The following is a 26,098-nucleotide window of genomic DNA, read 5'->3' on the forward strand; positions in this document are numbered from 1 at the left end:
CATATAAATGAGAATTCAATTTTTTTACCAGAGCAGTTTGGATTTCGTCATGAACATTCAACTACTCATCAACTTGTAAGAGTTACGAACATGATAAAAACAAATAAATCTTCTGGGTTATCCACTGGAGTTGCTCTTCTAGACATAGAAAAAGCATTCGACAGTGTTTGGCACAAAGGTTTAATAGCAAAAATGTCTGATTTCCAGTTTCCTATTTATTTGATCAAAATGATTCAAAATTATTTAACTGATCGTACTCTTCAGGTTAGCTATCAGAATTGTAAATCTGAATTGCTACCCGTACGAGCCGGTGTTCCGCAGGGTTCGAGTGTAGCTCCAATCTTGTATAATATTTTCACTTCTGATCTTCCAAATCTACCCGTTGGTTGTCAGAAATCGCTATTCTGTGACGACACAAGTCTGTTAGCCACAGGTAGAAATCTAAGAGTGATCTGCAGTCGCCTACAAAGAAGTTTAAATATTTTCAGTGATTATCTGTCAAAATGGAAAATTAAACCAAATGCAGCAAAAACGCAATTAATTATCTTTCCTCACAAGCCAAGAGCTTCTTTTCTTAAACCAAACAATAATCACATTCTCAAATTGAATGGCTTGGAATTGACATGGTCTGATCAAGCTAAATACTTAGGTTTAACGTATGACAAAAAACTCACTTTCAAGGATCACATTGAAGGAATCCAGGCAAAGTGTAATAAATATATTAAATGTTTATATCCTCTTATAAACAGAAATTCTAAGCTCTGTCTAAAAAACAAATTGTTAATTTATAAACAAATTTTCAGACCAGCCATGCTTTATGCGGTACCAATTTGGTCAAGCTGTTGTTCCACCAGGAAGAAAACGCTTCAAAGGATTCAGAATAAAATTCTGAAAATGATTCTGAAGCGTCCTCCCTGGTTTAGTACAAATGAGTTACACAGACTCACAAATATAGAACCATTAGATGTAATGTCACATAATATTATAAGCAAATTCCGACAAAAATCGATGCAATCTTCAATTGAATCGATTCGCTCTCTGTATTAGTTAGTAAGTTAGTATATAAGTTCCTTTTCCCCATTACACAATACAAGTAGGTTTAGAATTTTCCCTACACAAAAATCTCAGAATTGCGGAAGCAAATGATGTCTTCATGATAATAACCAAATCATATATATATATATATAACAGGGCTGAAAAGTCACCACTTGTGGCTGAACACCCAATTTAAATCTTAATAATTTAATTTTAACTCATATTCCAATAAATAGTTATTAAAAAAAAAAAAAAAAAAAAAAAAAAAAAAAAAAAAACAGGTGCTCACAATGAGATGCGCACTAATATGTACCGCACTAATATGTATGTAGGTAGATTGAGTCTCGCTGTCCATTCACCACAAACACGTAATCTCTATTTGCTCAGCAGCGTAAATAAAAACAATTGCAATATTGGATCCTTGATTAGAAGGTCTGTTTATGAGAGAAGAAATAACTTGTCATCAGTTGCTTATAAAGCAAAACAAAAATGTGGTAATTCTTACTTTGACATGCATTGTACATCTTATTAGCTTTTATTTCTTTCTTTCTTTGAATTCGCGTAGTACATTTATTTCTCTTTTAAATACCTTCCATAGTTTAAATTAAATTTGCATTCTTGATTTTTACTGTTCGACGCGCAATTTCCATTGGTACACGAATATATTTAATTGGGTTTTGTTAATTTTTTAAATTATTCTTTCTCAACTCGCGTGAATAATTGTGAATGTTTATATATATATATATATATATATATATATATATATATATATATATATATATATATATATATATATATATATATATATATATATATATATATATATATATATATATATATATATATATATATATATATATATATATATATATATATATATATATATATATATATATATATATATATATATATATATATATATATATATATATATATATATATATCCCAAGTTACGAAGTTAAGAACTTTTATTTATTCATTTGATCAATATTTAAATCCATTTTAGTCTGTTTTGTTGTCCATATCAACATTTGACTTGTTCTTGTGAATCATGTTTGTTTCATTTTTTCCGAAACAGAATCATCCAAGAAACACATTGTTTGCAGCAGAATGTTCCTTTTAAGTGTATGATGTGAATAATTCTTTGTTAGTACTTGTGGTTATTTATCTTTTGTGGCTAGCTTTACGAATTCTGACAGTTACAATGTGTTTATCACTACCAGCTACTCAATAGCTTCTGTACGCAAGTAATTGTGTATAGTACAGCACGTACATTCACAGATTTTTATAGCGCATTTAATAGTCAGAAATTTTAACTGAAGACAGGGTGTACTGAAATGTGATTTGAGAAGAAAACAAGATGGAATAGGTAACGCGAATTTGTTTCAAGAGGAAAACTACACCGATAAACGGAACAGATCTTGAGAAAATAGGGCTAGTCGATGAAACTTTGCTCGACACAGGCTTTCACTCGCTTTTCATACTCTCGACGATTCTCCTTGTAAAGTTGTGCTGCCATCGAATTCGCAGGTGAATTTGGATTAGGATCGCTAAGTAATGACTGCAATCAAAAGAAACACATGTGTAAAATGAAGAAGAACGCTGAACATATTTTGTTTAGTTACATACCTGTATCGAGGTCAGAATTGCTGACACATCGTACGTAGGACTCCATCTGTTTTGTAAAATATCCAAACAAATACCTCCATCGGCATATACGTTCGGGTGGAACATTTTCGACACGAAGCGAACTGTTGGTGGCTTGTTTGGATACTCTTCAGTGAACTCTATCGTCAGCTTAAAGGTACCATCTTCAAAAGGTGTATCGTGAGGGCCGAAAATCACAGCATTCCATATCATAATGTTGTTATCTGTAGGGGCTCCGGAAACGCCGGTCGGTGGATCTTCCTGGAGTCTAAAAATAAATTCAACAAACATCTTTTCTGTACATTCTGTTGTTATTTTCCGTATCCTAAAAATAACTAGAAGCCAGATTACCCAAAAGATTCTTCTAATGCTTAAATGTCTGAGACTAAATCGGATTTTCTTTTCAGTTAATCAATAAGGTTTCTCATTTGATACATAAATATAGTTTTATTTCAACAGAGAAATATATCGAGAGTGATATTTTTCTCAATTGAATCATGACCACACAGGATCACATTCAACGGTATCCCAAACGTTTTTTTACCTTTCTCATACAGGAAGATTCTCACAAAGTTAGATTAAAATGAAACGTTTATACCTTATATGTCTTATACAAAGTTCCTGAATTTCATTTTAATCCGACTTCCGATTCCGGAGGAGTGATCAGTGTAACAATTACAATTTCTAATTATTGCATCGCTTTGCTCAGAGATAGCGTGACCGATTTTATCAAAATTATAGTCAAATGAAAGGTCTGATAGTCCTATACAAAACTCCAAAGTTTCATCCGGATGCGACTTCCGGTTTAGGAATTATAGGGCAAAGTGTGTTGAAAATTTGATACCCTCACTTAAAATGGCGAAACAAAAACATAAAAAAATTCTAAACTGACCTCGTGACTATTCTAATCGGTAGCAATTATCAGTGGACAAATAAAATAAACTACTGGCTATCCTGATTCCCGGTTCCCGATTCTGGAAGCATCGGAAATAGTTATCATATATTCCAAAATGGATCTCACTCACGTTTCTAAGCGATGTAGGTTCAAATGGTGGTCCCATATTGAATTTCTGTTACACTTCGTATATTGCCGAATGTAATATTAATGGAATTCAATGGTATTTCGAAATAGTACTCTCATGTTACATTCCATCAACAGTTCCAGTTACAATTAGCTCCAAGATATACTTCTACGAACAATCGTATAAAACAACTGCAAAACTGAGGAACAATTTTTTTGGCAGATGTCTTAAAAATTCATGAAACACCGAAATCTGGTGGTATCTCGTAATTTTTTTTTAAACCTAGAGTCCCCAGTAGTCGAACAAAACTTTTTTTGACGGGAATACGGCTCAATTTACTTTGGGGCACCTTTTCGAAATTTACCCTCTTGAAGAGTGATAAGTTTTTGGAAGTGAATATCTTTTGTTGTATCTAACGTATCTACATAATTTTTGCTACAAGCCATCGGAAATATGATCATCAATTAAAAAGATGAAATTTCAGTTTTATGACAATCACAAATAATTCAAAATTAATGTTTTCTGAAATGTTTGGTATCAACGTGCATCAAAGAGAAAAATTCATGACAGGTGTTTGCCTTTCTCATACCCGTGACGACGGTTTTGATTACTTCATTACTGCGTTATGTACTTGGTAAGTATAAAAGGTTCACACTTATATACCATTCTAGCCTGCGCAGCTGACAAGTGAAGCAAATGCATCTTAACCACTTCATTTCGGTTGTTCCAGTTCCAGATACAGAATCAAGAATTCTGTTCCAGGTTTCAGTTTTGAATGGGAAAGGAAAATTCCGGTGTTCCTGCGTTGTATGTCCGAGAGAGATGATATCAATATTACTATGATATTCTCCATCTTTCGGTATTAGTAAATCGGCATTTTGCATATTGCCTTGGTACACCGTTTGCGTTCACACAGTGCTTATTCGCAGTATGAGTTTCGCTTTAAACAAGAGCTATTACATAAGCATTCAGCTGTTGGTTGTTAGCATTGGAACAAGTACGGAGTAAATACAATACTCGACGGAGTAAATACTACAAATCAGTCCTTCTAAGGGCTTTAAATGTTTACAAAAGAGCTATAAAACTGACATCTGTTGAAATATGCAAATCGGAAGTGGAAATTTACATTGTAGTGCCCCGTTAGAACTTTGCATCAAACGAGTGCAAATAAGAACCCAAAAATTGCTTCAGTATTCAATCAATCCACACTGAGAGCAGTTCTGCTGCGGGACGGATTTGTTTTGTGCGTCGTTCGTAGTGTGAGTTTCGCTTCAAACAAGGCATGTAGCTGACGGTCGTTTTCAATGGAGCAAAATGCACCGAAAAATGAAAAACGACGAAGAATATTCTACGAATCGGCTCTTTTAAGAGCTATAAATGTTTACCAAAAATCCATGAAAATTATTCAACTGTTGTCGTTTCGAAATATTCCGTGACAAAAAAAAGAATTTTTAATGATTATATTCGGTTCATGCAATCAGAATCTTCTCTGGTAGTTTATAATGAAATATTGTGTTTTCAAGAAATTCATCAACAATCGAAATTCCTGAAAATTGCGGAATCAATCAACAATAAAATTTTTGAAAATGTCTTTACATGGGGCCGAAACCAAAATGCCAAGTATTAAAAATAAAAAATCTGTATATTTCGAAAATAAAGATTGATGAAACCCTGTGCCATGCCGCAGTGAATTTTAATTTCACCTTAGCAACACTATAAATGCATCCTAATGCAATATCTTTATTGAAGTATTAGGCGAAAATTGAAAACTCGGATTCATCAGACTTCGTAGTCGATTCTTAGCGTACATAATCATGGAATAGCTAGTACTACGATGCTATTGACACTAAGACCTCTTCCAGATCGGGAGTTAAGCATACGGCAACTGGCTTCTAAGATCGGCACTCTATACATCGAACCGACAACCCGGGATTGCATTACATTAAAAATGCAGTAAGTCAAACATTAACGAAATTATATTAATGATAGAGGTCACGATTCTAGATTCTATTTATGTATTATTCTTCACAGATTATTTCCACTGATTCGCAAAACAACTTTAGTTTATATGTTTATTATGAGGAACTATTTCTATTATTTGGTTGTGTGTTATCAATTACAACTTATTACAATTCTAAAAATTTTAACATGAATTTGTCGTTCACCGGAGTTGATATCGTGTTTTATGAGAGCACAGTTTGAGTTTCAGCGAGCCAATGTATTCACGTCAACCCAGTTATGTCTTTGACCTACTCATCTTTTTCCGAGATAACACTAGATCTCGACGTTTCGTGCATTTCTAAGGCGAAACAAGAAAACTGCATAGCTCTGAAAATTCACAAAAAAATCCGCTGAACTTAGAAAATTCACATAAAATTACAGGGTTGTATGAAAGATACGACCGAGCACAGGTACATTAAAAATGAAACAATTCAAAATTAATAAAAACAAAAAAAAACATGATAGTGAATGCACGAATTCAAGTGACCAATTAGAAACTTAATCTAGTTCAACCGCTTAGATTGTTTGCGAATGGTAAAATTGACAAATGAATTCTTTCATAATAATTGATTTTTTTAGCCCTTCCCACAGTTTTTGTATTGTGACTGATAATGATTTCAAAGTTACTTAAAATATACAATTTTAGATACGAACAACCTCAAGATATAAACCTGGAGAAATAAAACGATTTAATTTTACAATGATAATTTTTTGTCGTGAATACGACTTACTTTACTATGGGGTGCCTTTTCAAAATTAGTAATATGGAAGAATGGGCAGAACTTAATCGTGAATATCTCGACTTGTATTAACGGCAGCAACATAATTGTTTAACCATTTCATCAGCAATATAATCAGGAATTTAGGATAATATTTTGAACAGTGTGAGATAACCACAAACAATTCAAAAATTAGGGTTTCTAAAATTTTGAAAACAACGCGGAAAACTCTTTACTTTTGCTTGGCTTTTTCGCGCAAGGACGACGATTTTGAGGTAGTCAGGCACATATCTTCATCTGAATGCATATAAAAGGGGATCCGTGGTCGAAAATCGATCGTTTCTTTTTGTGTGTTGGATGCAAGCAGACGTCGTGAGAATGATTTATCAATTGCTTTCCGGTCGTCGAGCAGCGACGGAGAGTGCACCTTCTGCGTGGTTGAAACCTCAAACGCTCAGGTCGCAAATTTCATTCGCATTCTGAAAATGGGATTCTGGAACTATATTCCGGAACTGATTTCAGTTTCGAAATTGTAGTTCTAGAATTGCAACTAAATTCTGAGTCTGCTCTTAGTTCTACATTTAGTTCTTGAACTCAGGTCCAGTTCTTTATTCCAGAATTCTTCTATTCGGTTCTTTTTAGAATCATAATAATACTCTAAAATAATCATGCGAAATTTTACTTTACTGTACCCTATACAACCCATTTTGGTAGTCGTGGCGAGAATTCGTCTTCAAGTTTCAGAGCTTAGTTCCGGAATATGGGGTTAGAATTCAGAGCCTGCGTGCTGGACTAGATTCTGGAAAAAGATTTCGGAACTGATTTCAGTTTCGAAATTGTAGTTCTAGAACTAAAATCCAACTGAATTCTAAGTCTGTTCTAAGTTCTGAGTTTAGTTCTTGAGTTCAGGTCCAGTTCCTAATTCCAGAATTCTTCAAATCGGTTCTTTTGTCGTGAATACGACTTACTTTACTAAGTGTGGCTTTTTCAAAATTTACCCTGTACAAGAATGGGCAGAACTTTACCACGAATATCTTTTGATGTACTTATCCCAACAATATATTTTTTTCTACAAGCTATCGGAAATATGATCAGAAATTTGTGATTAAATTTTCAACAGTGTGAGAAAACCATAAATAATTGAAAACCAAAGTTTTCTGGAACTTTTGGAAATAATGAGATAAATTCATAACACTTGCTTGCTTTATTTGCATCCGGACGACGGTTTTGAGGTAGTCAGGTACATATCAGAACATACTGAACAAATATAAAAGGTATTCTTTGATTTATTCAAAGACTGTTCGTTTCTTCTATTGCGACAGACGGAACTGGATGTCGAGGTGAAGTTCTCCCACCAACATCAGTAAGAACAAACCAAGTATAAAGCATGAAACGCTCGGGTCGTCTTCTCATTTGGACTTCGGTCGTCAGGAGGAGCAGTCGGCAATGACAGTAGACCTTTTGCAAGGTGTACAACCTCAAACACTCAGGTCACAGAGCCAGTTTTCATGGTATTTTGATTAGCTTTGTGCAATTTTCGCAATGCAAAATTCGCCACATTGTTTAATATCTTACAGAATTACACAATTTGGCCCTTCTGAATGCCAGATCTCGTACGGAAATTGGATAACTTTTTTCACTGAAATATTTAAATCCGAAAAAAAAATTGACATCAAAATTCTGTATGTTGCTATTCAGAACAATAATTGTACACCCAAAGAATCATGCGAAATTTTCTTGACTATACTGCCCATTTTTCAACCACTTGTAGTTTGTAGTAGAACATTCTGCTGATTTGCTATATAAAATGCATAGCACCGACTTAGAAGCCATTAATGAAAGGCTCCTTTCAGAACCACTATTATTTTATCATAATGAACTATACTGGTTATTTCGTAATATTTAATTGTGTGTCAGAATGTTTAAGGTGAAATGTAGCGTCATAAAATGCGCACAAAATTTTATCCGCTTCAGTTGAACGAACCGTCGCACAAAGCATACCAAGAAAAACGGACACATAGAAACAAGAACTTTTTTCAATGATTGAGCGCAGTGGGTTTACCTCTCGTTATATTGGCTTGTAAAAAAGACTGGACGTAATGGATTTTGAATCCTTCACACTTTGAATATATGCTAATTCAATCGTTATTGTTAGTGATTATTCTTACACTAGAGCTATAAATCATGAGTAACTATGAATGACTAACATGAGGTTATATGTATATGTATTAACCAACTTGCTAACCATGTATATGTCTGTTGTTTATCAATGTTCATCACATTGTTTATATCACGATAATACTTGGTTTGTATTTCATTCAGTAGCTTGTCAATGATGAAATTATAGTTTTGCTATAAAAATTGCTACAATCTAAAATAATACCTGTTATACGATATCATGCATTGAACTCAACAGAATTGGACATTATTAGCATTATAAATTACAGTTACTTAAAAATAAACAATTTCTTACAATACCCATTTTATTGTATTCAACTCGTTTTTATTTCAACACAAAACCCAATACTGCATAAATTCGCGTCATAATTTTACATGTAATTTTTGCTCACGATATAATGCCACCGTGCCCACCGTGCATTTCTCACACCACCTCAATACGAAACAGCAGCGCGCAAGCAATAAAAAAAAATGCGGAAAAGTTTATGAAAACTTTTTTAAATTTCGGTTGTTTTAGCTAAAATTTTATAATTTTGAGTTGCATTTTCAGATTCTTTGTGAAATTCTGCTACAAACACTACTTTTTAGTTCTAAAATCATCCCCGTGGAACGGAACAGTTACCGTTTATACATTTCAAAAACCAATTACGGCTCGGCAAAGCAAAATTTCAAAATTCTAAGAATACTTAGTTATGATAAACTTGATTTCGAAAACTTAAATGTTTTTGGTTTTTCGAAAATCGGTCTAGTTTTTGAATAATTGATCAAAAACGCGATTTTCGCATTCCGCTACATTTCACCTTAATGTCTACTTTGTACTTTAGTTTAGGTGTATCTAGTTCAAATTCTAGTAGTAAAAAGAGGAAATTCACACAATCGATCAACTAATTGATATTCGAAAGTATAAAGAAAGAGTGTCAGTTTTATTCGTATTCACGACATCCAGTTATGTCTCTGACATTACACACCCGTACTTTTTTTATTTGTATCAGTGAATCGATTCATAAGAAGATTTCATATATTTTGATAGAGAAATGTTGAATCAGTAACCGAAAACCAGTTAACTCAGTAACAGTGTAATTTGATTGATCCTTCGGTAAAAAACTAACTAAGCGAATCACTGGATACGCGGAAAAATCTCACAATCTCATATTGTAACTTGATGTTAATATATAAACGAATATTGTCATAGTTACAACGCACGAAGCGATTACACGTGCGTTGTTTTGATGCAAATGATAATTGAACTGAAGCTAACGGTGAACTGAGTTCATAGAGGGGTCCTATTCAAATGACACATGTAAAATCACAGATAAACCTTATCTTGAGTTTAACTTTGATACTATGATATTGCATGTAATAATACTATATATGAGAGTATATGAAACTCATTTGTACTAATCCGAGGAGGCCGCTTTAAGATAACTTTCAGAGTTTTATTCCGAATCTCTTGAAGCGATTTGATCAAATTGGTACTGCATAACTATTTAATGTTCTTGTTACACTTAGTTTGGATTTTACTTGATCAGACCATGTCAGAGCACAAGCACAATCGGAAAACCTATAATCCAAGTGCTTTCAACCTTTTAAAGTACTCCCAGAACAAAGCGAACTTAAAGAAAATGTGCACAATTGAAATTATGACAAATGAAACAGTATGTCTTTTTATTTTATTCCAAACGACATTATGCCACACTGATTTATGCCAAACAAAAGTTATGCCAAATAAATTTATGACATTTACGGGACACGCCAAACTGCCTCTAATATCTACTTCAATGCAATTGATTACTATGAAATTTAAGGTAATCGATGCTCTGCCCTAGGACATTAACAAAGTTGTATACTCGGCTGAGTGCAACCCATTTTCAGCCTTTCATCCAAAGCAGTCTTTTTAATACAAATGAAAAATTGATGTATGCTATTAATCTTTTTGAATTTCTTTAACAAGAATATTACAAGTCTTTACTCATTGATACTGCCCATACTTGAATATTCGCCAAGTTGAGAAAAAGATGATTCTAATTTTACTTATTTTTTGTGCTACAAAACATTAAATCTTAGTTACCTTAATGCTGTTTGCACTAGTTGGGATTGATATGCGAGTACTTTTGTATGGGATATATAAGAGTTATCTTATCTTCTTCAAATTCTACTGAACAAACCCGTAATTCATTCGTCAAACTAACTCAAAAATGTCGAAAATGCTAACCTCAATCGGATGAACACATTTTGACAGTTCAGCGGTACTGTTTGTAAACAGACTTTTTTGTTTTTTGGATGAGACCGTTCACGTTCCGTATCGCCTAATTAGAGTTTCAAAACATTTGTTAACGATTCGATACGGTTCGTTTCAGAGATTTATTAAAAAAAAGTGGTAAGTTGTGAAGTTTCAAGATGATTGTTTGAGATGTGATTCTCGACTTTGTATAAAGTCTTGGCATTACATTCCTTTTGTGGAATTTGGCCTTTCTGTTTAAACCACCCCCTGCTATGGAAGCTGGTTCCTGAAACCGACGCATTTTGTATTGGTTTTTTTGTTCGAAAGTTCTCGGATCATGATCCATTTGGACTGATTTCGGTAAAAGTAGAGCATTTCAAATTTTGCATGGATGAATAATCGAAAATAAAAACATGAACATGAACTTACAACACTGAGATGTTCAGCAGCTGATTGGGATAACATGTCTTTATCCCTAGTTTGTTTAATCAATTCTTCCATGCTTGTTACCCGTAATTCAAGCCGACGACATTTTTGCAAAAGCATACGAGTTTTCTGTTTATATTTATCCCTAGGACAGGACCAGACAACTGGCTTCTTTTTCCAGAAAAATATTTCTCTTCTTATTCCGGTTGGTCCCTGCTGTAAATAATAAATGCCTCGGGATCACTGTTGCCAGTAGAGATAATTATTCATTCTGAAAACTTTCTCCCCTTATAACATGCAATTATTTATCATTTGAAAAAAAATAAGACAAATGTTATATCGGTCAAAAATATAGCTCTGGATTCATTTTGATCAGATGTTTGTTTTGAAGAAAACGTTTAGTTGAAACAGCTCAAGGGGCAAATCACTCTAAACTTTGTCTGAACTCAAACAAGTTTTACCGGGAGTAAAAAGGTTTAGCAGGGATCTTGCTGGATTAGAATGGGATTAGAAAAGTTTAGCCGAGATCTGGAAAAGCATTATTTTGACATAAGAAGCTGTCAACGTAGTATTTGTTTCTTTTCTGTTTTTTCTTACTTTTTGCAACTGCTCAACGCAGGCAAAGACATCATATTAATAAGATATCCAGCTCTCACATTTCCCGAACAAATCATTGGCAACATCCTTTTTTGTGAGCATGGTGCCCTCATCGAATCTCGTACACAGAAGTAGAGGAAGGAAATATCAAATTCGTGCGCGCCAAATTAGCAGCACTGCGCACCTATACAATTGACATGATATGTTGAATGTGATACCGCACGATGGCGTTGTTAAACTGAAGATAGATTTCGCTCCAAGCTGACAGGGCCTGATGCAGGTCAACTCTTTGTCTACTTGTCATACACTTTTTTGCGAGGAGAGATGCCAGATATTTTCATAGAAAATCTGTATTGCTTTGTATAAAAAATCTGTATTTATCTGTATTCTCTAATCAAATAAAATTTTGGAAAAGTTTTATACTAGCTTGGATGTCTGTTCTGTATGAGCATGTAAAAATCTGTATAATACAGATAAATCTGTATAAATGGCATCTCTGTTTGCGAACTCGAATGACAGATACACTTCAAACAAGATGGGGCAAAACTAGGTTGGATTACCTTAAAATTACCCAAACTTATCTAGACTAGTTGGGATTAAATGAGATTAGAGAAGATTATTTTGGAATGGAATGAGTTTATTAGTATGAGATTGTCTAGAGTTAAGAGTCATTTGCCCCTTGAAACAGCTTAATAAAATTTTTCTAAAACACTCAATTTTGGGTAATTAATTTTTGCAGCTTTATTAACTAAGTATTCAACATATTCTATTTGAGAAAAATAATAACATACGGAAGTATCCAAAGATTCGGTGCTATTCTCAACCAACATAATCAATATTCTCGTCCATATCACACTTCGTGATTTCAGGCTTTCTCTTTGTATCATCCAGTGATTGTTAAATGTACTCGTATACTTTCCGCATTGACAGGACTTAAAAACAAATTGAACTTAAATCTTATTGAAATTGATAATTTTGAAAAGATGACCCGAAAAATAAAATATAACATTGTTACCGACGATACTGACAACACAGCAATACTTTTAATTCACTGATGTTAAATACCCTAATTACTTGAAACTCAATTTTACCACTCTATCACTGAGAATTCAAACAAGAGGAAACAAAATGCGAAGCGTATCGTGCGCATCCGATATTAAACTGTTGCCAAAAGTTAATTTTGTCAAACCCAATATAAATATAACTCTAGTCTAGTATTCTCTGCAAAACAAGTAATTTGACCTCTTTTTGAGTAAGAAAAAAAGTGGTTTGTTACAGTTTAATTATATTCCATCGAAATCATTTCCTTATGTTGGTGCAACCGCATGAAGAAAGATGTGAACACTGCTGAAACACAGCATTTGACAGCGAACTAGAACCAAAAGAACCAAAAATTTCGGCTTCAAGCCAATTGTATGCAGATGACAATCGCACCACCGGGGTGGTTTAAACAGACTTCGCAGCCGATTCATAGTGTACAGAATCATTGCATGACCTACTGGATCTATGGATCCTACTGACACTAAGAATCCTTCCAGGTCGGGGCTCGAACTTACGACAACTGGCTTGTAAGACCAGCGTCCTATGCATTGAAGCGTCAACCCGGGAAGTATCAGCTTGTTTGTAAACAGTACCATTGAACTGTCAAGGACAAATTGTTGTTCATTTGTGATGTCACGATAAAAAATATAATACCTGTCAAATAATGTTCATTCGTTGAACTTTGTGAGGTTATTTAAACTGTAAACAAACCACCAGCGGCTGTCAAAAAAAATCATTCTCATTCTTGTTGTGAAAAATCCTGAGGTTGATTCGAAATCATGTCTTGTTTTTCAGATAATTTTCCAAATAAATATTTGGGTTTCTTCAGAAAAAAAATTATCAATGAAGACTAATTCGCAAACTGCCAAAAATTATATTTGACTGGCAAAGTGGGTTCCTGCTTCCATGTCGTAAAAGGCGACAATCGTAGGAGTTTTTTCCTTTCAGTTATCAGATATTTTCAATGTTTCACTTCTGATTACTCTATTTTACTAAATTGTCTCTTCATTCAACCTATCAATTTCCGTCTAGCTTCGGAGAAAAGTTTTATTTGGAATGTTTTCTTTTTTCATGTTATTGATTGTCTTTTAGAATTATAAATTGAAAGATAAAAATCAACTATTGCGCAAATCCGTTGATAATACGTTGATAATACATAGTAAAAAAACACTTCATATTAATATTTCAAACAATAAATTAATATTTTTTTCGGTAGCCGGCTGCCCAGATGAACCAATATAACTGCAAATTTTTCCTCAGTTTCCTCGAATAAGAGCTGTGAATCAAGACTTCCCGGGACGTCAATATAGGATATTATTCAAACGTTTACTCGGGAAGTCAGTGAGTTTAGTGGTGCATCCGAGCATTTTGAAACCGGAACATACTGAGTCGCGCGCGAATAATACCAATACTGAAATTTTACTAACAAATATCCTTCTCCCGTGACACTTGTGGAGTGCGCAGTAGTATTTACGGCCTCTAGTAACAACAAGTGTTGGACTAATATCCCTTCCCATTCCTTAGACGATCTACGTTCGGGCCTGGCCGGCGCCGGTACTGATCAATGAATTCAGGGGTTACCAGAAGATGTACATTGAAGGATGATTTACCCCTCCCAGGTTGGATCATCTAGAAATTCCCTGTAATTCCAGCTAATCCCGATCAGTAATGGAGCAGCAACCAGGGGTGGTCGCTCAAGCTCAAACTCTGACCTTCCGCGTTATTCAAAATGGCCCCTATTGAAAAAATCGAGTAGACACAAAAAAAACGAAAGAAGTGAAAAAAAAAATATTTTTGCTAGGCGGTTCAAGTCGTTAAATTGTCATCAATTATCAGCAGCCCCAAATTTCTGTTGTGAAACGACATCAGATTCCGAAATGCGATACAATGATATTCGGGTTGTGAAAAGTGTCGGTTGTAAAGGATTGAATTGACAAAGCGATCCAAATTACTGATCCAACCAGTGGGGAAAGGTCTAAGAACTGAAACGATTACAGACACTGCGAAAATCACGGATGTCATTTATCTAGAGCCCTATTCCTCCTGATCCAGCAATAGTTGGAAAGTTTTTAATCGAAGCTGGTTTTAAGAGATATAAAGAAATTACGAAAATTTGCATGTTCAGATTCAAGTTAGAACTGGATGGGAAAATAGACGTAACTGAACTGGCTCAAAGTAATATTGAAGCGATGAACTTAACAATTTTCAGAGAAAAGACCATCAAGGAAAACTAACGCCGACAGGAAACGTTAAAGTAACAGTATAAGGGAAAGAAGTTCCCAAATCCGTCAAAATCTATGGAGTAAACTTCAGATCGAATCTATACATTTTTCCGGTAAAACAATGCTCGTTATGTTGGAAGTTTGGCCACAAAAGTACCAGATGTATCGGTAAAGCGAAATGCGAAAAGTGCGGAGAAGGACATGACAACGAATCTGATTGCAATAGTCCCCCGTGCTGCGTTAACTGTAAACAAGAACATGCATCAAACAGCAGAACATGTCCGGGAACAGAAAGAAAGACGAAGATCGTAAAGGAAATGCAAATCAAACAAATCCCTTATGCAGAAGCTGAAAAAAATTACCCGAAAATTCAAAACCGTTTTGCGGCACTGGAAGAAGCGGATGAATTGCCAAACCAGCCTAAATTAAATTTCGGAATTAAGGAAGGGGTAAAGAATTGCTGGAAAGTCCAACTTTTATTCAGAGAAAACCTAGTGTTACACATCATTCGACTCAGCTCGAAGAGATCGAAAAATGTCTGTGTGTATATCGGAGATGGGCAAAACCGATAATTTTAAAGAATCGCTCAGAACTTGATAGGTCGGAACAAGTCGAAAGGAACAGATAAAAGCAAAAGCATGGAAGACACTGCCGAAGTACTAGGTTCGCAAAATTCTGCGAGCGATCGAAAAAGAGACAATGAGTGAAGAACAAACCCGATCAGGACCACAGAACTGGAAAGGTTCCTAGCGCAATTGAGACAAGAATTACTGCATTATTCTCAAGTTCAACCCTGGCTAAAACCATTGATCGAACTGCAGTGCAAGCTCAACCAGGAAATTCAACAAGAGAGATCAAAAATAGAAACGGACCAGCTCCTAATCGAGGTCAGCATGGACTTACAAAGAATCATTTCTGAAGGTTATCAAATAGGACCTCATAATGACACTACTCATAACAATAATGAACACTAAAACTGTAAGCATTTATCAACATAACATTCAAAGCATACTTTAACGCACACCATCCATTCTGGAGCCCAGAATACAACGCATGCATTAGTGTAAAAACTTTACGAGGCCTTATCGACGAGTCCAATCTTATACTTCTCAATGATGGAAGCCCAACGATGATAAATTCTCCAGGTGGTAGAGATTCTGCTATCGATCTCACACTAACAACAACCGGATTAGCGCGGAAAACAACTTGGATGGTGCAGGAGGAAGAGTAAAACAGCAATCATATGGTTATCCGAATCGACATCACCGATATCGTCCCAAGAAACTTTCGAACCGTCACCAAAATTAACACAACCAATCTTACGAAACGACTAAACACGATACGACCTCAGTTCATTTACAGTCCAGAAGAAATGGTATCGATATTGCAAGATGCAATAAACGATTCCACCTACACATTTAAAAATAAGAAGATAAACTTTCTAAAAACCTGATGGACTGGAGAAATTGGAAAACTTTACGAGATCAAAAGGGAAGTGCTACGGAAATACAACCGTGAGTAATCGCTATTGAATTTTTTACAGCTTAAAAAACAAAGAGCACGTTTTAAAAAGGAGGTAAGAAAGACGAAACGGAGCTACATAAGATAACTGACCGGGAAAATTGACGAAACCACGCCTAGAAGGCAGCTTTGGAATCTCGTAAAAGGAGTAGACAACTGTCTCACTGGAAAACACAAACAACTGATCGATCTAACGGAAAGGATGGCAAAAAATTCATGAGTCTCTATTTCAGTAATAAGTTGCGATAAATTCAGCTACCTGGAACGATCGTCGAGAAAGATCTGGAAGGATACGAGATGGTGATAAAAGACGAAGAGTTGCTAACTGTACTCAAAAGCAGAAAAGATCACTCCGCTCCTGGACCTAATGGACTCTCATATAGAGTACTCAAAGATGTCAACTCGGAAATGAAAGGAACATTTTTTGAAATGTTAAGCAGAGTATTCGTATCTGGAAAAATACCTGAATCCTGGTGAATTACGGAAGTTAGACCGATCCCGAAAAAAAGGTGCACGAACAGACCCAAACAACATGCGGCCCATTGCCCTGATGAACGTAGAAATCAAGCTCATCAAAACTCCGTTATGAAAGACCGGCTTACGAAAATAGCGACAATCAAGCAGCTGATTCCAAGTCTTTCGTTTGGTTTTAGGAAAAGAAGAAGAAATGGAACAAATAGTACGATTTCTAAAAACAAATGACATTCATATATAACACCTAATTCGACCACCGAAAATAAGAAAACGTGTAACAAATTACACAGAGGTTTTTTTTATGCGGTTTTTTTATGCGACTTTTTTATGAGAATTTTCAGAGTTATGCGGTTTTTTTATGCGAAGTTTCAGAGTTATGCGGTTTTTTTATGCAAATTTTCAGAGTTATGCGTTTTTTTTATACGGTACGTGAACTCGCATAAAAAAAGACTTCAATATATTACTAACTACACAACGATGGCAAGATGGACCGACCATGGTCTTAGCCAGTCTGGAGGGAGGTAAAATTACGTTGATCCCCTCGGGTTTCGGGCCCCAAACCCTGCGATGTTTTAATACACATCGCGACTCTCAAATTGTGAAAATAACTTAAACTTGATGCCCCAAACCTTGTCTGCTGTATTTTAGGTAAACCGACAAGTTATTGTGAAAGAATCGGTCAAAAAATTTGTAATTTTTTTTTGTGTTGTCCTGGGGACGGCTAAGACCGATCACGGTCCATCTCGCCTTTACGGTTGTCTTGGTGTTGTGATATTTTGGAAGTGTTTGTGGGTGTAATCTTGTATGGATTCAAATGTGTAGATTTGTAGCTTTGAGGAATGATACTATTTGTTTTAGTTCGATTTCGTTATTCTCCTTGAGTATGGTTGTAAGTGGCTTGCAATATTCCAGGGTATCGAACTCGGATCTCTCAACGTTGTATTTCGGGCAGTAATATAGAAGATGATTGATGTCTTCTGGTTCATTGCAATAGTCGCAGTCACCGTCGGATTCGATTCCCCATTGGTGTCTTCTGGCTTTTGTATTCGTGTGTCCAGATCTAATACGGCTTATGGTGATTTTTTCTTCTGTGTTTAAATCTAGTCCGTGAAACCAAATGATTCCAGGTGGTTCCTTCATTAGGATGAAGTTCCATATTCCTTTTTCTTCTGAGGTGGTTTTATAAACTATTTTCCAGTCTTCGGTGATTTCTGACTTGGCCAGACCGATAGCGTCCGATAGGGTGAGAGTGTTAAACACAGATTGTGGCCCTAGAGTTGCACTAACTGCTGCTTCATCGGCGATTTCGTTTTCCTTGATGCTCTGATGGCTCGGTATCCATTGCAGTAATATGGTTTGCGTTTTAATCTCTTTCAGTGTTTTCGGATTTGCCATGCTAAATAGTTTTCTTCGCTTTTTGTTTTGTTCAGAATAGTTTGGCAAGCCCCTCGCGAGTCAGTGAATATGACAGCCTTCTTATAAGACTTCGTTTGGATTATTCTTACCGCTGTTAAGATTGCCAACAACTCAGCGTTTGTGATGGAGTAATTCGGGTTGATTTTCTCGGAGATTGTTTGGTTTTCTGAGGCATCATAAACTGCCAGTGCTGTTCCTGACGACGTTTTGGAGGCATCTGTGTAAAGGTGATTGTATTCTCGGTAGTAAAGATCCTTAACTTCCAGAAATTTCTGTTTCCAGAATTCTTTGCTGTGTTTATCTTTTCCCTCGTTCTCCTCTTTGAGGTTCAGCACGATGTATCTGGATAGATTTCGGTCGGAGTATTGGAGTCTGCCGTAGTACGCTAATGAGGGCTCTTTCGGGTGCATCTGGCATATTATAGTTTTATTTTGCAGCTGTTTCTGTTAGAAAAGTGCCGTTTACAGAGTTTCCTAGGACGGCTCGTTCGATGAATTCTTGGAGTTGACTACTGTGAAAAGAGCTCTTCAGGACTTCTTTCAGAGTTAGCAGCTCTCGTCGAATGTCCAAGGGAATCTGTCCGGTTTCGGCGAGTATGACGAGAATCGGGGTTGTCTTCATGAAGCGCATAGCATATCGGAGGTAGGTGTTATGTACAGTTTGGAGTTTCTGGAGGTTTGTTTTGGCGGCACTACCGTAAATTTGTGCTCTGTATTCCAGTCTGCTACGAACGATGGCGTTACCAACCTTAATAAGGGTGCTCGGGTTGGCATTGCTGTTCCTTTTGCCTAGCAGTTTAACTATTTTTAGTTTCTCTGCTGCTTTGGTGCTAATCCCCTCTATGTGTTTGCGGCGTGTTAGGGTTTGTTGACTGTGTGTCCTAGGTATTTGTGAGTGTTGCTCAGATCTATTCTCTCTTGTCCGATTTTGATTCTTACCCCGCTTATGTCTTTTCTCGTGAAAGCTATTGCGGCGGTTTTGGGAACGTTTAATTTGAGGTCCAGCGAATCTAGAGCGGTGTGTAGAAGAGATAGATACTGGTTCGCTTTGTCAGCTGCTTCTTCCGGATCCTTGCCTGTAGCTATTACTGCAAAGTTGTCAGCAAACTGGATCAGCTCGCAACCGTCAAGTTTAATTTTGTGCAGATTGCATGTGTAGAAATTGAACAAAATAGGAGAGAGCGGACAACCTTGTGGGAGCCCTTCGCTAACATGTCTACAGGCGTCACCCTCTGCCGTATTGAGAACCAGTCGTCGACGACTGAGATAGGTGAAAATCCAAGAAATTAGTTTATCCGGAATTTTCAATTCTTCGAGGGCGAGTAGAAGTTTCTGGAGGTTTACGGAGTCGAAAGCCTACGACATGTCTAAGAAGATGACAATGGGATGTCCACCGGCTTGTTGGATGTCCTTGATTTTGTTTACAACGTAATTCACGCAGCTTTGAGCGGAGCAATTTTTCCGGAAACCGAACGAAAGTGGAGGATGAATCTTCCTTATCTCGGCTATCTCAATCAGTCTTCCGTTCACTACAGAATTTATGAGTTTGAGGCAGACGTTTATGAGGGCGATGGGCCGATATGAGCTTGGCTCTAGTAAATCCCATTTGGTTTCAAGTATGGGTTTGATGAGCGTTGTGCGCCATCTTTCGGGAATGTTTTCCCTTACGAATACGTCATTTAGGAGCTCGCAGATTTTTAGCTGCATGTCCAATCTGAGTTGTTACAATATGTCGTACGACATGCCGTCCTCTCCTGGTGCGGAGTGCTTTTTTCTTTTTTGTAGAGCTCCAAATGTTTCTTCGATTGAAAGAGCCATCTCGTAACCTTCGAGATCTGGAAGGATTTCGGACATCGGTATATTTACCCATTTGAGTTTGTTGTCGTAGAAGTGTGACATTAATTCGTCAGCATTAATCTCCTTGGACCACCATCGTTTTAAGTAATTCGCCTTCTTGTTCTTTACGACAAAGCTAGCTTTTTTTATGCTTTCTTCGAAGACGCTTTGCATTTCGTCGGGATTGTACAGATACTGCGGTTTAAGTTTGTTGATTTCAATTGCGACCTTCTGTTTGTTGATAATGGTTTTCGCTCCTGATATAATTGGGATGTCGCTACTTATCCCCATCATTATGGCCAAGTTGTTACTTCCAAATTCATGGGGAATTACTTCCCATGACGTTTTCGTTGCTAGACCGGATGTCGCTAAAGTGAGATCGATTGCAGTGCTGTTGTTGTTAATCGTCGACATGCAAGTGGGCGACCCGTCATTCAGGAGGACGTATTTGAAAGACTCTAGTTCAGCATTAACAGCGTTTTCTTTCGAACATGGGGCTGATCGAGGGTCCCAAGTGTGGTGGTGTCCATTGAAGTCGCCTCCGATGATGGTCTCTCCTTCTATGTTGTCTGCTTGAGCGAACAACTCCTTTATTTTGGGTATTGCTTGTAAACAAATGTCGTGTCCTGGAGGGACATACACTGAGATCACAGAAATTGGATCGAATCCTTTTACTATTTTGACTCTAACTACTGCAATTGGAAGTAGATCATCGAACGTGAGTTTTTCATAGTCGAGTGATTGGTGGACGAGTATTCCAACGCCACCATAGCCTTGGTTTCTTCTGGTTGATTCTAATCTGTAGTGGGGTAATCTGAAGTGTTCGTTTTTTTTTGCCCATATTTCCTGCAGCAGTCATATTTTTGTATCGCTTTCTTCGAGGTAGTGACTAAGTTCCACTCGTGTATCCATTGACCGGAGACTCTGTATGTTGTGTTGCAGAATTTTGAGCATCTTACACACCACTGTGCGTGTAGGGCAGGGGTTCCCAAACTATTTTAGGTCATGGACCCCTTTACTAAAATTAATTTAGGTCTCAGCCCCCCATCAACAAATTCCTTTAAAAATTCAATTTCTTGCTTGCTTGCTTGTAAAATACTTACCAATTTCTGCGGATAGTCAAATAAACGCAACATTCTTAGCGTAAATATTTCAAATAACAACTTATATCAAACAATAGGGGGTCGATTTTTAGACCTCGTAGACCCCCATAGTCAGTTTATGTTTACGTCGACCCCCGTAAAAAGGATATCGAACCCAAGGGGTCTATATCGACCACTTTGGGAATCCCTGGTGTAGGGGTTTGATCTGATTTCTTGTTCTGGGTGAGAGTTGTTTTCGTCCAGGATCTCTTGCACGTCGTGGCCGATTTCTATGAGTAATTGATCTCTAGCAAGCTCGGTGTCCGCTGTTTGAATTCTTTGAACAATTTTATTATGAAGATTTTTTAATCCCATCATCCATCGTTTGACTCTTGCTTCAGCTAAGAATTCCTGTCTGAGCCAGTGAATCAATCGCTCGAAGTCGGTAGCCCTGAAGGGATTTGCCGAACAGCTGCAGGTATTAGTATTGGGGTGGGAGAAAGAGGCTGTATTCGGGCCGTTGTCTTTTGTATTGAGTTCTTGTTCTTGATTGGGAACGAATTGGCTGTCGGGGTAAATTTTCTGTTTTGTTGAGTTTCGAGTTGGTTTCTTGTATTTCGTATTGAGTTCTGGGAACGGGTCTCCCTCAGGTTCTTCATTTAGTATGTCAAACCGGTTTTCCAGCTTGGGATACAATGTTTCCGCTTGAGTAAAGGTAATTTGTTTTTCTCTCATTGTGGATCGAATTCGCTTTTGTCGATGCATTTCAGGGCATTCTATGTCATTAGCTCTGTGTGTCCTCCCGCAGTTGGGGCATTTTGCGTCTTCATTGCAAACTTTTACGTCGTGGCCTCTTCCACATGCGGCACAGCGTGTTCTAGAGGTGCAAAATTTAGCACTGTGACCATACCTCCAGCAATTTTGACATTGCCTGATTGGGAAAATATAGAGTTCAGCTCGGAAACTACAGCCATAGATTATAATCCTATCGGAAATTTCTTCTCCATCTAACGTCACTTTTATGTTGAACGTGTCAATCAGATCCTTATTTGTATTACGTTTTTTTATACGCTGTACGTCTATAACGGGGAGATTTGCCTCCATGTTCTCCTTCATTTCTTCCATCTCAAAATTCAAGGGAACACCTCGGACGAAGATGATGGTTTTGTGTTTGTATACTGGTTCATAGATTCTGAGGTTGCTCTCGTCCAGTTTAAGCCTTCGGATTGTTTGGTCGTCGGTAACGGTTATCTTGAATCTGAAGGGAGATTTCGGTAAAGCTGTTACATCCTTTTTGCTTCAAGAGTTTTCCGACTTGAGAGGGATGGTTCGGGAAGGCTTTGTTAGTGTCGATGAGTTCTAGTACCAATGATGTAGGCTTGGACAATGCAGGGTTGGTGATTTTCGGCTGAGTTTTGTTATTCGTTCCTCCGCTCTTCGATTGCAGCCTAGTTGTTTTCGTGTTCGCATTCTGACGGTTTCCTAGGATACTTTGGGATCTGAGGTTTTCAGGCTTCACTGAAGCCATATTCGGTGTTATCGCTTACGATTTTGCTTTTGGACGATTTTAGAAAGTCAAATTTAGGAAATTTTCAGTGGTAATTCTCAGCACCATCGGAGCGGAGTAGAAGCTACAAAATGGCGGCCTCTCAACTTTTCACTGGTGCTATATTAAATTGCATTACTGGTTGTTTATTTACAATGCAATCAACTGATTTTGAAGCTTCAATTTTGATCTTAACAAGATGACGTCGTGATAATGGGCCGGTAAAACCTAATTAAATAGGAATGGATATGTAAACAAACCACTTCTGGGCACTGAAGCAAAAATATTGTGTTTGATTTTATGACATTATGTCAATTGAAAGTCGAGTAATCCGCAAAATAACGTGGTGACTCTATTAATCAAATAATTGGAGAAGCGTATAGTGTGATGGGTTAATCGATGCCTTTTACACAGCGCACCTGGAATCGATTCTCAACCCCTGCACATAGGGTCAGAAAGTTTTGCTGGTCCAAAGAAACAAATGATTCTTTCAAATGAGTCTCAGAATGCTGGTTTTGAGAGAATGTGCTACATTGACGGGTAACGATCTAACGATGCTACTAGCTTTGGTATTTACAACAATGATTTATCCATCTCCCCTAAGTTTAAAAAGAGTACTTCTGTTTTTTCGCTCAACTAGTCTTGCAAGTTCGTTATGCGACTGGTCTTAAATAAGCAATTCCATTTTACTTGCCAGGTTTTATGAAAACAATTTTTAGATTGTCATGCGTGAGATGTGCACGTTGTTTTAACACTAATTACATTCATACGAAAGAATCCATTAAAGCAGCGTCTTTCAAGTAACGCTTTGAAGGATAACGTTATAAGAATATAAATAAACTTTAATTTTACACATCGCTTGTCTGCATCTAAGCTTCTCTATACACACATGTGATTTTGCATTTGATTTAGATTTAGAGGGCCATGAGAACAAGAAGACCATTATCCATATGACTTTAGCCGATGCATTCTGTATCACTGTGTTTTTATTGACAGTCTGCGTAGTCGATATCAAGTTTGATATGAAAAAATAAAATAAGAAATTGTGTTGGAATGATTTTTTAGAAACACAAAGTTTTTGTGTACAACAAGCATGATACTTTCTCCTTTTACAAAAAGAAAATTCTCCATAAGTGGAGACTGGTATAGCGTGATGGGCTAGTAGATGCTTTTCATGCAGCCCTCTTGGGTTCGAATCTCGACCCCGAAGAAAGGGTCAAAAAGTTTTTCTGGCCCTAAGAGGTGAACAAAAATCTCCGGAAGGTCTGTTTTGCATAATTTTAGTCGTCTGTTGTATAAGAAATGAAGTTTCAATTATTGGTTTAAGAATTGTTTTTGCTGTAGACTTTGGTAGTAAAGTAAAAAACATTATCTTCATCACATATCTACGACAATCGCAAAATATACTATAAAAAACCTGAATCCATATTCGAACATCGAACGACTAATTAGAAAAACAAGTGCAAATTAGAAAAACATTGTGTTTTTTATGATTAAAAAAAACAACCAAGCCATGCATTTATCCGTGATCTCCATCATCAATGCAAACGTTAAAAATACCCATGGGTGTAATAGTTAGCTTCCCAGGTTATCGCTGTTTATCCTTTCTGTATTGTTATTTGGCAGCACTTCCTATGGGTAAAATACGAATGAATACAAGGTCGAATGTATGCTTTTGCGATGTGTAGTATATGGCTCTGAACAATGTGATGAAAAAAAACACTATTAGTGTTTGATCGTTAGGATGTAGTCATCTTTTAGTGGTCATTGCCATATTTGCGGAAAACGACTTGTCATGATCGTAGGATTACGAGGCTTTTGTTTTTGTTTGTTCAGACCAAAATCTATTTGAAAACAATTTCACTTCCGCAAAAAAATAGTTGGTTTACCAAGTCGTCGGATTAAAGAAAAACTTACCTTTTGAAATCTCTCATTAGACGTCTGCGAGCTGGAGTTGACATTTTGTTTTTCCTAGCAGCTACTGTCGACTAGTTCTGGAACTATCCCTGGTTGGTTTAATCGAATGAAAATGATATTCTGTTACTCGACCAAAGTTGCTCAGCTGATGATCCTTTTGTTCCAAAAACGTTCGCAAATGATATTAAATTTCTTTTTCTTTATGTAATTTTTGGCTTTGCTCCTCAACTCGCACACACTGAAAGAATCTGACCTAAGCTTTTTCTACTTTGCACAAGGCACCGTAAATTGTTTCTCATACCTTTCTAGCAGCAATATATAGGTTTAGCGCAAAGCAATCACCTTTACGCAAACAATATCAGCACATTTTGAGAGTCATCTATTCCACAAAGAGTTGTGAATATTTTAAAATTAGGAAATTCTGGAAATAAAGTTTGCAGTACCGTACTGTTGAAAAATACGCAACAAATGACGTTTCTATATCAGCTCTTGCTACCTTCGGCTCACCAGTTCACCACCCATATAACCAGAATGAAGAAAAAATAGTTCAAATCCCTGCGGGAAACACGATCGCTGTCAAACTAAGTTTACTAAGAAGAGATGCCATTTATACAGATTTATCAGTAATATACCGATTTTTACATGCGTATACATATTTCATACAGAGTACAGATTTCCCAAATTTAATACAGATTTAACGACTATTTACATCTTTTAGTTCGGTTCAGTTCCGTGACGTTTCAGTGAAAGTGGTTTCGACCGTCCCACGACAAAAGGGCCTAACTGCGAATGACAGTTTCTCTTTGTTTACTTTTTCTTTCGCGATCTACCGAACTGATTATATATTTAACGCTTTACTCTTCGCAAAACTTTCAAGGTAAAACTACAAGCTTTTGATTTATATTGGAAACTTTAGAGAATTTGCAATATTGGCTCCGTAATAATCAAAAGAGAAAGTAAACAAAGAGAGGCTCTCATTTGCAGTTGGTAATCGATAATCAGCTCTGAGTTATAACGATATTTATAGTTGAAACAAAGACAAATTTGAATTGAGCATTATGAAATTTTATCAGAATGAGTGTTAAATGACATGACAAGGTTCCACGATTTGCGAAGACAAAATTAAGAACATTTAATTTCGTCTTGTTAGAGTGAGATATGGATATTGAACACTCATTGACTTTCTCATTCTAAAATC

At 36.5% G+C, this 26,098-nt stretch overlaps 1 protein-coding gene across 3 annotated transcripts; it reads right to left on the minus strand.

Annotated features, from left to right (window-relative positions):
- Positions 1 to 1,972: 1,972 nt before the first annotated feature.
- On the minus strand, positions 1,973 to 25,421 carry LOC131429795 (ubiquitin-conjugating enzyme E2-17 kDa). Of its 3 annotated transcripts, none has more exons than XM_058594163.1 (5): positions 25,344 to 25,421; positions 25,202 to 25,279; positions 24,901 to 25,138; positions 2,665 to 2,950; positions 1,973 to 2,596 (listed from the first exon to the last, which is right to left on the minus strand). In XM_058594163.1, exons 3-5 carry the CDS (start codon positions 24,942 to 24,944, stop codon positions 2,471 to 2,473), a joined length of 456 nt encoding a protein of 151 aa, XP_058450146.1. In that variant the 5' UTR covers positions 24,945 to 25,138; positions 25,202 to 25,279; positions 25,344 to 25,421; the 3' UTR covers positions 1,973 to 2,470. The 3 variants fall into 3 exon arrangements, with proteins under 3 accessions (XP_058450146.1, XP_058450148.1, XP_058450147.1); XM_058594165.1 differs by having other exon boundaries at positions 24,901 to 25,148; positions 25,344 to 25,406; XM_058594164.1 differs by having other exon boundaries at positions 24,901 to 25,148; positions 25,202 to 25,403.
- Between the last annotated feature and the right edge of the window lie 677 nt (positions 25,422 to 26,098).

This window comes from Malaya genurostris, chromosome 2, assembly GCF_030247185.1.
Source record: "Malaya genurostris strain Urasoe2022 chromosome 2, Malgen_1.1, whole genome shotgun sequence".
Lineage (NCBI taxonomy): Eukaryota > Metazoa > Arthropoda > Insecta > Diptera > Culicidae > Malaya > Malaya genurostris.

Bases quoted from the DNA above. Each gene is read 5' to 3' on its own strand.
- LOC131429795 (XM_058594163.1), bottom strand. From the start codon at position 24,944: ATGTCAACTCCAGCTCGCAGACGTCTAATGAGAGATTTCAAAAG. The intron at 2,951-24,900 runs GTAAGTTTTTCT...ATTTATTTTTAG, and splicing joins CTAATGAGAGATTTCAAAAG to ACTCCAGGAAGATCCACCGA. The intron at 2,597-2,664 runs GTATGTAACTAA...TTTTGATTGCAG, and splicing joins CAATTCTGACCTCGATACAG to TCATTACTTAGCGATCCTAA.